Source organism: Orycteropus afer, unplaced genomic scaffold (assembly GCF_000298275.1).
Source record: "Orycteropus afer afer isolate SDZICR_OR568_19922 unplaced genomic scaffold, OryAfe1.0 scaffold00151, whole genome shotgun sequence".
Lineage (NCBI taxonomy): Eukaryota > Metazoa > Chordata > Mammalia > Tubulidentata > Orycteropodidae > Orycteropus > Orycteropus afer.
The window spans coordinates 4,328,846-4,344,557 of NW_006921738.1; the positions used below are offsets into that span (position 1 = coordinate 4,328,846).

The following is a 15,712-nucleotide window of genomic DNA, read 5'->3' on the forward strand; positions in this document are numbered from 1 at the left end:
GCCCAGACTGGAAAGTCCCATGCAGTGGCAAGCTTCCTCTTGTGAAGCCCCCTCATGCTAATTAAGTGCAGACCCATACTAACAGCTAATTGGACCCCACTATTTCCTTAGTGTCCCCGCTTAGGTCCTCCACAAGACTATAAACTCTCCCCTCCCCAGCCAGGTGGTGCGACTTCCTGGGCCCCTCTCAGGGACCCGTGAACCTCGCCCGGGCCCCTCTTGGGGGGCCCGTAAACCTCCCCCGGAAACTCAGAATAAAAGCTTCTCTTTAACCTCACTTTTGTGCGTCCTTTTCTCCTTACTGTGGCCTTACATAAAGATCTCATTATGCTTTACACATTTTATGTCACAGAAAAAAGAAAACTGTACCTCCTTCTCTTTTTCAAGTGATTTTTTCAGTTCATTCCTTTCTTTAAGTGTGTTTTCTGATTGTACTTGAAGTTGAAGCTTCAATTCTTTGCAAGTTTTTTCCTTAAAAAAAATGGAAACTATATTACACAGAAAATATTTATAGTAAGTGTAAGACATGTACTATTTATGTTTAGTAATACCTGTGCAAGATAATATTTATAGAGTGCATGCTATTTCTAATATACTATACTTCATAATCATAAAGGGAAGTTGTTAAAGGATGGATTAGCCATATATTTGAAAATGGATATTTATATAACACCAGAACTGCATTTACACCTTGAAACATCATTTATGGGCTAAAAAAGGATAGGTTTATTCATTTCAGTAATAAAAAATGTTATTTAAAAAAATATTATAAAGGGAAAGGGACAGCAAAAGGTTAAGGGTTTTCATCATCAACCAACTTCTTGATACAAAAAGAGCCATGATTCCACTCTATTATTCTCTCAAGTGTTGATACTCACTCTCAGGGACCAATAAATGGTTATATAGTATATATATAAGCAATGCATACTCACAGATAAATCACCATAAAATATTTTAGCCATCTAAAAATGTGGTTTCAAAGTGTTCTAATTAAAATATTTTAGAATACTTTTGAAATCACATTTTTATTTCACAGAATTAATTATAATTAATTAACTGGTCATGTTATTTTAAAAGTAGAACAGAAGAAAATGGAAGTAAGATTATACGAAAAAGAAAGTATTAAAACAATAAATTTTAAAAATCACATATAACTCAAGAGACCAGATTTTAGCTAGAAGATGTTCTCTCAAAATAGAAAGGAACATACTGAACAGTATACTCTTACTGACCTTTATATTAACAGCAGAAGAGCTTTACTTTTGTTGTTACTCTGTTTCTAGTCTTTGTGTTTGTTCCCCAGACAAGTGAATATTTCAACTAGTAGTTATATCTCTGTGGATAAACATACTGCAGTCTCTCCCAAATCTAGCATCATACTAGCAATAGAGAAAGACTGCTACATTCAAGTAAAAATGTCCTTGCCCTTTAAAAAATTATATATAATGTGTGCCATTACTGTGGGCTATCTTTTTCTCAAGTTAAGCAATCTTAATTCCTCATAAAAAACTACTTTACATTATTAAATGTTGGATGAAAAGTCAACACCGAATAAGCAGAAAAACCAGTCAATCTCAAATAATCACTTCTTCCTGAGAAAGTAAATGTAAACAACTAACCAATTCTAATATCACAGCTTTTCCTTTCTGATTTTCCTTTTCAAGCTCACTTTTGGAGTTTTTCAAAGAATCAGAAACTTCTGATAACTTCTCTTTTGTTGCCGAAAGTTCTGTTATTAGAGTTTCTTTCTCCATGTTCACTTTTTGTAGTTCTGTTTCTGCTGCTTGAATTCTGTTATTTAATTCCTTGTGCTGCATTATTGCATCTTCTTTTAAATTTTCAATTTCTTGCTTAATGATTACTTTTTCTTCCTCTTGCTTGGTAAGTGTTTGCTTAAACTTTTCAAGGGTTTCAGATTTTTTCTGTAGATCCAATTTTGTACTGGATACTCTAAAAAAAAAGATATTAAAAAAATGTATTAATTAATTTATCATCCCTAATTTTCCACAAAAATAATAACTATTGATTTTTGAAACGTCTTTGTATAATTCAGAAGTAAAAATAATCATGCAATTTCATAAAACTGAAAAATACTTTACATAAGATGATTTGACTGTTTAACAGGTGACAATGATTTCCCTCAAGTCAAGTAAGTTAGTGTGAAAGCCAACATCATTAAAGCCTTCTGACTAAATCTGGTCTAGTCCACTACAACAGATACTCAAAGTAAACTGCATATAGCAGACCCTCTCACCTACTGTAGCCAGAAAAGTTCTTTCCAAGTACCCTACAATATTTATTTTGTGTTAGCCCTAAGTAGATACAGGACTTTGCCTCTTTCTCTCCAAATATAAAACAAACTATCTGATTAACAAGCCTTAAACTTCAGAATACTGAAAGAAAAAATAGAGTAAAAAAAAGAAGAAAGGCATTTTATTTCTAAAATAATGCAAAGAAAAAGATTTAATCTTAGAATTTAGTGGAGTAACACAAGGAATTTGCTATGATTTGTCCCTTAACACAAGTATATTACAACTTAATATATAAGTTATAAGAATTAAGAATGAAGTTTGAGCTTCAGGAATGTTAAACTATAAATTTTTATTATTCTTATAAAAGAAACTAGATTACATGCATATTATGCAAAGGGAAAAAAAAGCATTAATGGCCAACTATAAGGAGCTCTGAGGCATGGTGCCTAAGGTATTTGACTCTAACCAGAAGGTTGGCAGTTCCTTCTGCAGCCACTCTGCGGAAGGAAAACTGAGCAATCTGCTTCTGTAAAGATTTATAGCCTCGGAAATTCAAAAGGAATCACTGAGTCAGAATTGACTCAATGCCAGTGGAGTTTGTTTTTTTTTTGGCATTTTCTAAAGTCAAAATAAAGCTATATGCAAAGTAATATTTATAGAATGCATTCTATTTCTAATATACTTCATAATCATAAAGGGAAGTTGTTAAAGGATGGATTAGCCATATATTTGAAAATGTAATGAAAATATAATACCAGAACTGTATTTACACCTTGAAATTTTTTAACTTTCATGCTCAAAAACTTGCACTTACTTTCTAAAAGATAGCAAGAAAAGATGCTGAAGTTAAGTACATCTACTAAGGATATTTTGTACTTCACTGATTTCTGAAGGCCTAAATAGGAAAAGCCATCACATTAATATTATTTTACTATTTTGATATAATTAAAATTGCTGTCAAGTAACCCTAAAATTAGACTTCATGTTTATTTACTAATTTTTCCATAAATAATTATTATAAAATTATGTAAATCAAAGGCAAAATAGAAATAAAGGCATATATCCCTGTAAAACTTACCTATTTTTTCTAAAAAAGAACTAAAAGAAGAAATAAACAAATCCTCAAAGTTGAAAATATTTCTTTCTCAAAAATTGATAGAGCCATTAGAGAAAAAATTAGCAAGAATATAGGAAATTAGAACAACATTAACCATCACTATGATTTAATTAATTGGTATTTATATAATACTTTACCTACAGCATAGAATTCCTTTGGAAAGCAAACAACACACTTCCATATAACCCATGCATCACAGAAGAAATCAAAAAAGGAAACTTAAATAATACATTGGTAATGAAAATACCAATGGGATGGGTGTTGGAAGAAAAAGAGTTAGGTGTGTGGGTGTTGGTAGTCCCTGGGAAAAGAGTTGAATCATGGCTCAGGGGTAGGGGTTGGCCAATGGCTTATATAATAGCAGAAAGGACCCAGCCTTCCTGTCCTAATAATGCTCTAGACACGTAAGATGACTACAGAGGAGAACTACTTGCATAAAGTATAGAGGCAGAAAAGAGCTTAGTCTTCAAGGTTTTTCTACCCCAATATGAAGTGGGAGTCTCTAAGTGACTTTCAAACCAATAATTAGAAAGAACCATTGAGCATAAAGGGCCCTTAGGGAAGAGAACAAGAACTAACTTAGAGGTGATTCCATATGGACGGGCTAGTGGGATCCAGAGGTAACAAATGGACAATAAGTAGATGATATAAAGGATCTGATGTGCTCCCCCAATACTTATGCACCAGAAAATATGATGTTACAGTGAGAAGGGATGACATTTGAGGCAAAAAATGCACCTCTACAACCACCAATTCAAAGTATCAGAACCTAATTTACTAGATGTGAGAACAAGAAAACGTACATCATCACAACCCCAAACAAGAATGAAACCATGAAAAGTAAAAATCAACTTGATCATCACCAACTATGATGCGTTTTATTTCATCTCCCTGAAGAGTACTTTTCCCAGGCGTTTGGCCTGTGTCTTTATTACTGAAAAAGTCAAGGGCCTTCGTCTCCTTGACCCAGGCCAAGTCTTTCAACTCACTTAAAGTGATCTACTTGGCATTTAAAGGCAAAGATTACTTGAAACTGACTAGTAACAAGCCCTCTATGGAGATCCACCGAGTGGGATGGAACTGATTTTGCTTTATCAAAATTTTGGTGAGTTATATATCTATTGAAGATCTCATGATAGGACTCAAGACAATTGTCAACATCAAAGACAAGCTGGGATCGGGCGAGAAACTGATTCAAACTTTGAAGTTATGGAAAAATGCCTCAGATCAGCAATTATATAGCAATATTGGATGTGTCTAGAGGCAAATGCCCTTTCCCTGCACCCCTAGACATATCTGAAATTTCATATACTAATGAATCCTATAGATTCTAGTATCTTTGACACCAATCCATCCTTATGCCTAGGGCTGTCATGAGCCTTGTTGTGGTAGGTGCCCTTGAGTCAGTCTCAACTCCTAGTGATCCTATGTACAACAGAACAAAACACTGCCCAGTTGAGCAACATACTCACAATCACTGCTATGCTTGAACTCATCATTCCAGCCATTGTGCCAATCCATCTCATTGAGGATCTTCCCTTTTTTCGCTGACCCTCTACTTTACCAAGCATGATACCCTTTTCCAAGGACTGATCCCTACTGACAATATGACCAAAGTACAAGAGATGGAGTCTGGCTATTCTCCCTTCTAGGAACATTCCAGCTGTACTTCCTCTAAGACAGATGTGCTCATTCTTCTAGCACTCCATGGTAGATGTAATATTCTTCTCCAACACCATAATTCAAAAGCATCAGTTCTTCTGCAGTCTTCTTTATTCATTGTCTGACTCTCACATGCATATGAAGCTATTGAAAATACCATGGCTTGGGTCAGATGCACCTTAGTTTTCAAGGTGGTATCTTTTCTCTTGAATACTTTAAAGAGGTCATTTGCAGCACATCTGCCAAATGCAACACACTGTTTGATTTTCTGACTGCTGCATCCATGGGCATTGACTGCAGATCCAAGTAAAATGAAATCCTTGATAACCTTAATCTTCTCTCCATTTATCATGATGTCACTTATGGGTCCAAATGTGAAGATTTCTGTTTCATTTTTGTTAAGGTGTAATCCATACTGAAGGCTGGGGTCTTTGATCTTCAACAGTAAGTGCCTCAAGTCTTCTTCACTTTTAGTAAGCAACGTTGTGTCATCTGTGTATCATCATCTTCAGGTTGTTATTGAGTCTTCATACAATCCTGACGCTGTATTCTTTTTTCATATAGTCCAGGTTCTCACATTATTTGCTCACCATATAGACTGAATAAGTATGGTGAAAGGATACAGCCCTGACACACATATTTCCTGATTTTAAATCATACAGCATCCCCTTGTTCTGTTTGAACAACTGCCTCTTTGTCTATATATAGGTGAGTTCTGGTGGTGTAGTGCCTAAGGCATTTGACTGCTAACTAGAAGGCTGGCAGTTCAAACCCACCAACCACTCCTCAGAAGGAAGGTTGGGCAATCTACTTCCATAGTGATACCACCTCAGAAACCCAAGGAGGGGTCTTTATGATTTGGATCCGACTCAACAGCAGTGAGTAATGAGCACAATAAATGTTCTGGAATTCCAATTCTTTGCAATGTTATTCATAGTTTATTATAATCCACACAGTCAAATGTTTTTGCATAGTCAATAAAATAAAGGTAAACATCTTTCTGGTATTCTTTACTTTCAGCCAAAATCCATATGCCAAAAACAATGATATGCCTTCTTCCACGTACTCTCCTAAATCCAGGTTGAATTTCTGGCCATTCCCTACCTATTACTGCTATAATCAAATTGTAATTACTTCAGCAAAATTTTACTTGCATATGAAATTAGTGATATTGTTTCACATCCCACTGGATCATTTTTCTTTGAAATGGACACAAATATGGACCTTTTCCAGTCATTTGACCAGGTAGCTATCTTCCAAATTTCTTGGCATGGACAAGTGAACACTTCCAGCATTGTGTCCATTTACTGAAACATCTCAATTGGTATTCCATGAATTCCTGGAGCCTTTTCTTTTCCCTCTGGCCAATACCTTCAGTGCAATTTGGACTTCTTCCTTCAGTACCATCAGTTCTTGATCATATGCTACCTTCTGAAATAACTGAACATCAACCAATTATTTTTGGTACAGTGACTCTGTGTATAACTTCCATCTTCCCTTGATGCTTCCTGCATCACTCAATATCTTCCTCATAGAATCCTTCAATACTGCATCTCAAGCTGGAAATTTTCCTTCAGTTCTTCCAGCTTGAGAAATAGCAAGTGTGCTCTTCCCTTTTGACTGTCTAACTCCAGGTCTGTGGACCTTTCATTATAATACTTCACTTTTTCTTCTCTAGCCCCTTTTGGAAATCTTTGTTCAGCTCTTTTACATCATCATTTCTTCAATTTGTTTTAGCTACTTTTAGTTCAAAAGCAAGTTTCAGAGTCTTCTGATATCTATTTTGATCTTTTCCTCCTTTCCTGTCTTTTTAATGACCTTTTGCTTTCTTCCTATATGATGTTTTTTATTTCATCCCACAATTCACCTGGTCTTCAATTATAGGTGTTCAATGCAGAATACTGACAGATAAGTAGTGGTTCATGAGACTATCCTAGCACAAAATAGGAAAAAAAAAAAAAAAAGTCCTCAAAATATTTTATTCCATCTATTTAAAAACTGTTATAATATACTGACTTTATTGGAATAAACCATTTAAATACTTTGTGCCAGAAATGTGAAATGTAGCATTGTCAAAATGCAGAAGGAGCATGCAAGATGGTGAATTGAGAAAAATAAATGGATATTGCAAAAGGTGCAACAGACACAGGGAACCTTCACATTAATAAGTTATTTTAAAAAAACAGAAAACTAAATAAACCCAAAGTAAGCCCAAGGAAGAAAAGGATAAGGAGGAAAAATAAATAACATAGAAAATGGACAAACAAAAAAATCTATTAAACCAAGGACATTTTATTTTTTAAAATTGATGAAATTAATAAATCTCAAACTAGATTGATCAGGGAAAAAAGACAGTACACAAATATCACTACTATGGATAATAGAGGAGACATCACTACAGACCTTAAAAAATACAATAATGTCAAGAACAAAATTATGCCAGGAAATGTGAATTTTAGATGAAATGGACAAATTCTTTGAAAAACATGAAAACTGAGTCAAGAAAACTACAGAAAATTCAGGACTTCCAGTAAGATGCAAAATAAGCAGACAGGCTACACAGACCCTCTTCAACAAAGAGAACCCAATTGACACAGATAGATGATTCTGGAGCTTGAAGCTTTGAAAGGGAAGATACAGAAGTGGATTAAACACCAACGAGTAGAAGAACCTGACTGAAAAAATGAGTAAGGAGACAAACAGAGCTGCAGACTGTTGGGTATCCTGATGGCACGGACAGTTTGAATATTTCCAAGTGGTGTTAGGATGTGAGAATTAACTGAAAAATCAGCCCTGCCCACCAAGGGCTGCATGGATGACTGCACTGGTGGCTGATAACTAAAAATGGAAACAGCAAAGGAGGAGACAAACTGAGCTGTGGACTTTGGCTGTTCTAAGGGCATAGCTAATTTGAATGTTTATAAGCAGTGGCCATTTTGAACATTTAAAGCAACAACATTCTCATTCATATTCCAAAGACCTAAGAATAGGCTCTGCTTGCCAAGGACAGCATGGACATATGGGAAGCTGAAGACAGGAAAGAAGACAGGTAATGAATGCATAAGTGCTGCCAACTAGTGTATAGAGGAGCACAATACAGTACCCTGGTTACTCAAATACATCTAAAGAAAACAAAAATCTTGGGCATATCACTCCAACATACAATCACCAATTAAATAAAACACAAAAATGTCAAAATGTCTTGGATACAACAGAGTATCACAGTCCAGACAAAGAAGCAAGATAAAGGATAAAACACAAGTGACTAGGATACAGACCCAGAACACATCCCTGAGGAAGCAGCAGCATTGGAACTACCCGATAAGGAATTCAAAAGAACTACACTTAGATACTTTCAACGGAATTAGAAACAGATCAAGGGAAATACTGACAAAACTGAGGAAAACACAGACAAAACCCTAGAATAATATCGGAAGATAATATAAGAACAAAATGACAAAATAAATGAAAAATGAGAAATGATACAAAATCTACAGATAGAAATCCAGAAGATTAATACTAAATTTTCAGAAATAGATAACACATTGAACAGGCAAAGGAGTAGAATCAAATCAATGCAAGACAAAATTAGTAAGATTGAAGACAAATACCTCAATACCTTTGTGGAAAGGAATCAATCAGAAAAAAGATCAAAACAAAATGAAGATAGCCTAAGGTTCATGTGGGATACCATCAAGAGGAATAACCTACGTGTAATCACAATTCCAGAACAAGAAGAGACAAATAAAACCAGAGTGAAAATTGTCAAAGATTTCTTGGAAGAAAATTTCCTTGATATGATGAAAGATGAGAATATACCCATTTAAGGAGTCCAATGAATGCTCAACAGGATATACCCCAAAAGAAAATTACTCTGGTAGCATAGTGCCTAAGACACATGACTGCTAACCAGAAGGCTGGCGGTCCAAACCCACCAGCCACTCCTCGGAAGGAAGGTTGGGCAATCTAATTCCGTGGTGATACTGTCTCAGAAACCCAAGGAGGGGTTGCTATGAGTCAGGTCTGACTCAACAGCACGTAATAACAACAACATCATCATCAAACTCACCATAACTAAAGACAAAGAATCCTGAAGACAGCATGGGAAAAATGAAAGTTACCTACAAAGGGCAACCAATAAGACTAGCCTCTGATTACCTGGCAGAAAACATGTAGGTGAGAAGGTGGTTGGGGTGGGGGAGTATATACAAAACCATGAAAGAAAAAAATTTCCAACCAAGAATTGTCCCTTAAATATGATGGTAAAATTAGGACATTTCCAGATAAGTAGAAATTAAAGGAATTTGCTAAACCATACCAAACTTACAAGGGACATTAAAGGGAATCCTTTGGACAGAGAATCATCAATAGCAAATGAAAACTGCCCATTAACACATAAGTATTTGACTGCTAACCAGAAGGCTGGCAGTTCAAACCCACCAGGCACTTCTTAGAAGGAACACTGAGAAATCTACTTCTGTACAGGTATGCACCCAATGAAAGAGCCCTAAAATACATAAATCAGACTATAAGAGAATTGAAAAGATAAATAGATAAATCCACAGTCATAGTAGGAGACTTTAATACACCACTTTCAATCAAGGACAGAGTAAGCAAGCGACAGGCATCCATGTAAGGGGAGGGACCCAGGCCCCATCCCCAAGTGGCAGGAAAGTGGCAGAGATCTAGGTAAGGGAAGGCTGGAGCAGTTTTGAACAGCTAGGGGAAACAAACTATCTGTCAGTGTGTCCTACTGTGGTGGCCTGTGTGTTGCTATGAGGCTTGAGGCTGTGCCACTGGTGTTTCAAATGCCAGCAGGGTTGCACATGGTACACAGACTCAATGCATCTTATCAATTGAGAAAGAGTAGGAAGAAGGAATAGGCCATCCACTTCTCAAAGATCGATCAGGGAAAACCTTATGAATAGCAGAGAAACACTGTCTGATACCTTACTATGCAACTTTATGAATAGCCCGGAAACAATGTCCAGTACAGTGAAGGAAGATGAACCCCATAGGTCAGAAGGCTCTCAAAATACAACTGGGAAAGAGTTGCATCATCAGAGTAGAACCAACCCTACTGATATGGATAAAGTAAAGCTTTCAAAACCTCCACTTGCTGACACAACTCAAATTGAGGAGACACAGCTGCAAACATCCATTAATAATCAGAACATGGAATGTACGAAGTATGAATCAAGGAAAATTGGAAGTTGCCAAAAATGAAATGGAACGCATAAAGATTGATATCCTCGGCATTAGTGAGCTGAAATGGACTGGTTTGGGGCATTCTCAATCAGACAACCATATGATCTACTATGCCAGGAATGACAATTTGAACAGGAATGGCGTGGCATTCATCATCACAAAGGATGTTTCAAGATCTGTCCTGAAGTACAATGCCATCAGTGATTGATAGGATAATATCCATATGTCTACAAGGAAGACCAATTAATACAACTTTTATTCAAATTTATGTACCAACCACCAAAGCCAAAGATGAGAAAATTGAAGATTTTATCAACTTCTGCAGTCTGAAATTGATCAAACGTGCAATCAAGATGTGTAAATTATCACTAGTGACTGGCATGCAAGAGTTGGAAACAAAGAAGAATCACCTGTAGTTGGAAAATTTGGCCTTGGTGACAATAATACTGGAGATTGCATGATAGAATTTTGCAAGACCAACAACTTATTCATTGCAAATACAATTCTCAACAACACAAACAGCAGCTATACACATGGACTTTACCAGATGGAATATACAAGAATCAGATTGACTACACCTGTGGCAAAAGAACCAGGCCAGGAGCTGACTGGAGAAAAAACCATCAACTGCTCATATGCAAGTTCAACTTGAAATTGAAGACAATTAAAACAAGTCCATGAGAGCCAAAATATGATCTTAAATATATCCCTCCTAAATTTAGAGACAACTAAAGAATAGATTTGATACACTGAACACCAATGACCAAAAACCAGAAGAATTGTGGGATGGCATCAAGAACATCATCCATGAAGAAAGCAAGAGGTCATTAAAAGACAGCAAAAGAAGAAAAGACAAAAATGGATGACAGAAGAGACTCTGAAACTTGTCCTTTAGTGGAGAGTGGCTAAAGCAAATGGAAAACAAATGACAATATAAAAGAATTGAACAGAAGATTTCAAAGAGCAGATCAAGCAGACAAAGCCAATTATTATAATGTAATGTGCCAGGACCTGGAATTAGAAAACCAAAAGGGAAGAACAAGCTTGGCATTTCTCAAGCTGAAAAAAAATGAGGAAAAAATTTAAGCCTCGAATTGCAATACTGAAAGATTCTATGGGCAAAGTATTGAATGATGCAGGAAACATCAAAAGAAGATGAAAGGAATACCAAGTCACTGTACCAAAAAGGACTGGTTTATCTTCATCCATTTCAGGAGGCGGCATGTGATCAAGAACCAATGGTAGAGAAGGAAGAAGTCAAAGCTGCACTGAAGAAATTGGCAAAGAACAAGGCACTAGGAACTGATGGAATACCCATTGAGATGTTTCAACAAATCGATGCCCCACTGCAGGCACTGACTCAGTTATGCCAAGAGATTTGGAAGACAGCAACCTGGCCAACTGACTGGAAGAGATCCATATTTGTACTCATCCCAAAGAAAGGTAATCCCATAGAATGTGGAAATTATAGAACAATATCATTAATATAACACACAAGTAAAATCTTACTGAAGATAATTCAAAAATGGTTGCAGCAGTTTTTGACAGAGAACTTCCAGAAGAGCAAGCTGGATTCAGAAGAGGATGTGCAACAAGGGATATCATTGCTGATGTCAGATGGATCTTGGCTCAAAACAAAGAATACTAGAAAGACGTTTACTTGTGTTTTATTGACTATGCAAAAGCATTCCATGTATGGATCATAACAAATTATGGACAACATTGAGAAGAATAGGAATTCCAGAATACTTGATTGTACTCATGAGGAACCTGTACACAGACCAGGAGGCTGTTGTTTGAACAGAACAAGGGGACACAGCATGGTTTAAAATCAAGAAGGGAGTGTGTCAGGGTTGTATCCTTTCACCATACTTATTAAATCTATATATTCAGCAACTAATCTGAGAAGCTAGGCTATATGAAGAAGAACCTGACATCAGGATTGGAGGAAGAATCATTAACAACCTGCGATACGGTGATGACACAACTTTGCTTGCTGAAAGTGAGGATGACTTGAAGCACTTACTGATGAAGACTGAAGAATACAGTCTGCAGTATGTATTACATCTCAAGATAAAGAAAACAAAAATACTCATAATTAGAGCAATAAGCAGTGTCACAATAAATGGAGAACATATTGAAGTTGTCAAAGGCTTGGTTCTACAATCAATGCCAATGGAAGCAGCAGTCAGGCCATCAGACGCGAGGTAGCACTGGGCAAGTTGGCTGCAAAGGACCTCTTTCAAGTGCTGAGGAGCAAGGATGTCTCCTTGAGGACTAAGCCATGATATTTTCAATTGCCTCATATGCATGTGAGAGCTGGACAATGAGTAAGGAAGACCAAAGAAGAATTGATGCTTTTGAGTTGTGATGCTGGCGAAGAATGCTGAAAGTACCATGGACTGCTAAAAGAACTAACAAATCTGTCCTGGAGGAAGTGCAGCTGAAACGCTCCTTGGAAATGAGAATGGCCAGACTTCGTCTCATCTACTCTCATGTTATCAGAAGGGACCATTCCCTGGAGAAGGATGTCATGCTTGGTAAGGTGGAGAGCTGACGAAAGAGGGGAAGGCCCTCAATGTGATGGACTAACACAGTGGCTGCAGTGATGGCCTCAAGTACAGCAGGGATTGCGCAGCTGGTGTGGGACCAGTGTGTTTCTTTCTGCTGTGCGTAGGGTTCCTATGAGTCGGAGATGACTCGCCGGCACCTAACAGCAACAACTTCAATCAAACATAGAATAACTGGAAAGAAACAAAGACACAGAATAATTAAATACAATCCACCAACTTGACCTTATATATCTACAGAGCATTTCACCCAACAGCACAATATACATTTTTCCCAGTGCACATTGAACATTCTCCATGATAGACCATATATTAGACCACAAAGTAAGCCTTAATACATTTAAAAACACTGAAATACTGCAAAGCATCTTCTCAGATCACAATGCTATAAAATTAGAAATCAGCAATAGGAAGATCAATGGAAAAAAGAGCAAGCACATGGAAACAAAATAACACCCTCCTTAAAAATGACTGGGTAATAGAAGAAATAAAAACTGAACTAAAAAATTCCTTGAATTAAATGAGAATGAAAACACAACACACTAAAATCTTTGTGACACAGCAAAAGCAGTGATCAGAGGACAAATTATAGCAATAAATCACCCACAAAAAAGAAAAGCCAAAATCAAAGCCTTAACCCAGCATTTCTAACAAAGAAAGAGCAACAACAACAAAAAAAAGTCTACAGTCACAAGAAGAAAAGAAATAATAAAGATTCAAGCAGAAATAAATGAAACAGAAAATAAAAAGACAATAGAAAAAAATTCAACAAGATTAGAAGTTGGTTCTTTGAAAACGTTAATAAAATTGACAAACCACTAGAAAACTTAACAAAGAAAAAGAGGGGGAGAATACAGATAATATGAATAAGAAACAAATTGGGTGACGTCACAACAGAAGCAATAGAAATTAAAAGGATAATATCAGGATACCATGAAGAACTATTCTCCAACAAATTTGAAAATGTATAAGAAATGAACATTTTTCTAGAAACATACTACTGACCTAAACTAACACAGATTGAAGTGGAAAATTTGAACAGATCCATAACAAAAGAGTTGAATAGGTCATAAAAAACTTATCAACAAAAAGATCCTTAGCCCAGATGGTTTCACTGAAGAATTCTACCAAATGTTCAGAGACGAACTGACACCAATCCTATTGAACTATTCCAGAACACAGAAAAGGATGAAATCCTCTCAAATTCATTTTATGAAGCAAGCATAACCTTGATACTAAAACCGAGCAAAGACATTATTAAAAAGGAAAACTACAGACTAATATCCTTCATGAATATAGATGCAAAATTCTTCAACAAAATCCTTGCTAATAGACTCCAACATTGTATCAAAAAAATAATATGACCAAGTGGGGTTCATACCAGGTATGCAAAGATGGTTCAATATTAGAAAACTATTATCATCATCACATAAATAAAACAAAGGAAAAGATCACACGATCATATCAATTGATACAGTAAAGGCATCTGATAAAATCCAACACTATTTCTGATCAAAACTCTCAGAAAAATAGGAATAGAAGGGACATTCCTCAAAATAATAAAGTGGAAAGATGCAAAACCAACAGCCAACATTATTGTCAAGGGAGAGAGACTGAAACCATTTCCCTTGCAAACAGGAACCAGACAAGGATGCCCTCTATCACCACTTCCATTCAACATTGTATTGGAAGTCCTAGCCAGGGCAGTAAGGCAAAGAAAGGGAGATCAAAGGCATCCAAATTGGTAAGGAAAAAGTAAAACTATGCCTATTTGCTGATGATATGATCCTATACAAAGAAAACCCAAGAAATTCAGCAAAAAAAACCCTACTAGAACTAATTGAGAGATTTAGCATAGTGGCGGGATACAAGATCAACATACAAAAATCAGTTGGATTCCTCTATACCAGCAAAGAGATTGCTGAAAAGGAAAAAGGAAATCAATACCATTTACAATAGCTACCAAAAAAAAAAAAGTACTTGGGAATAAACTTCACTAGGGACACAAAAGACCTGTACAAAGAAAACTACAAAACACTACTTTAAGAAATCATAAGAGATCTACATAAATGCAAGAACATACCATGCTCGTGGACAGGAAGATTGAACATGGTGAAAATGTCAGTATTACCCAAAGCAATCTATACATTCAATGCGATCCTAATCCAGATCCCATCAACATTTTTCAAGGATATGGAAAAACCAATCACTAACTTTATATGGAAAGGGAAGAGACCTTAGATAAACAAAAAACTCTTGAAGATGAACAAAGCAGGAGGTCTCACACTGCTAGATCTCAAAACCTACTATACAGCCACAATAGTCAAAACTGCCTGGTGTTGGTACAATGACAGACACACAGACCAGCGCAATAGAATTGAGAACCCGGAAGAAGATTCATCCACCTGTGGTGAGCTGATTTTTGACAAAGGGAAGAAATCCATTAACTGCAGAACAGATGGTCTCTTTAACAAATGGTGCTGGAAGAACTGAATATCCATTTGCAGAAAAATGAAACAAGATCTGTACCTCACAATGTACACAAAAACTAACTCCAGATGGATCAAAAACATAAATGTAAAACCTAAAACTATAAAGTTTCTCAAGGAAATAATAGGACCAAATTTAAGGGCCTTAATTTATGGCATAAAAAGACTATCAAGCATAACCCAAAATGCACAAACAGTAGAAGATAAACTAGATGAATGGGACTGTCTAAAAATTAAATTTCTATGTGCTTCCAAAGACTTCTCCAAAAGAGTAAGAAGAGAACCTACAGATTGGGAAAAAATATTTGGCAATGACATATCTGACAAGGGACTTCTCTCTAAAATTTATAGAAAACTCCCATACCTCAACACTAAAAAGACAAACAATCCAATTGAAAAATGGGCAGAAGATAT

At 36.2% G+C, this 15,712-nt stretch overlaps 1 protein-coding gene across 1 annotated transcript in view; it reads right to left on the minus strand.

The window, feature by feature from the left end:
* Positions 1-15,712, minus strand: part of EEA1 (early endosome antigen 1) — a 204,052-nt gene that overhangs the window by 45,244 nt on the left and 143,096 nt on the right. Inside the window, exons 19-20 of the mRNA XM_042781687.1 lie at positions 1,620-1,950; positions 370-471 (exon numbers count right to left, since the gene is read on the minus strand). Of these exons, the coding sequence (XP_042637621.1) occupies positions 370-471; positions 1,620-1,950 (433 nt within the window). The remainder of the gene's footprint in view (positions 1-369; positions 472-1,619; positions 1,951-15,712) is intronic.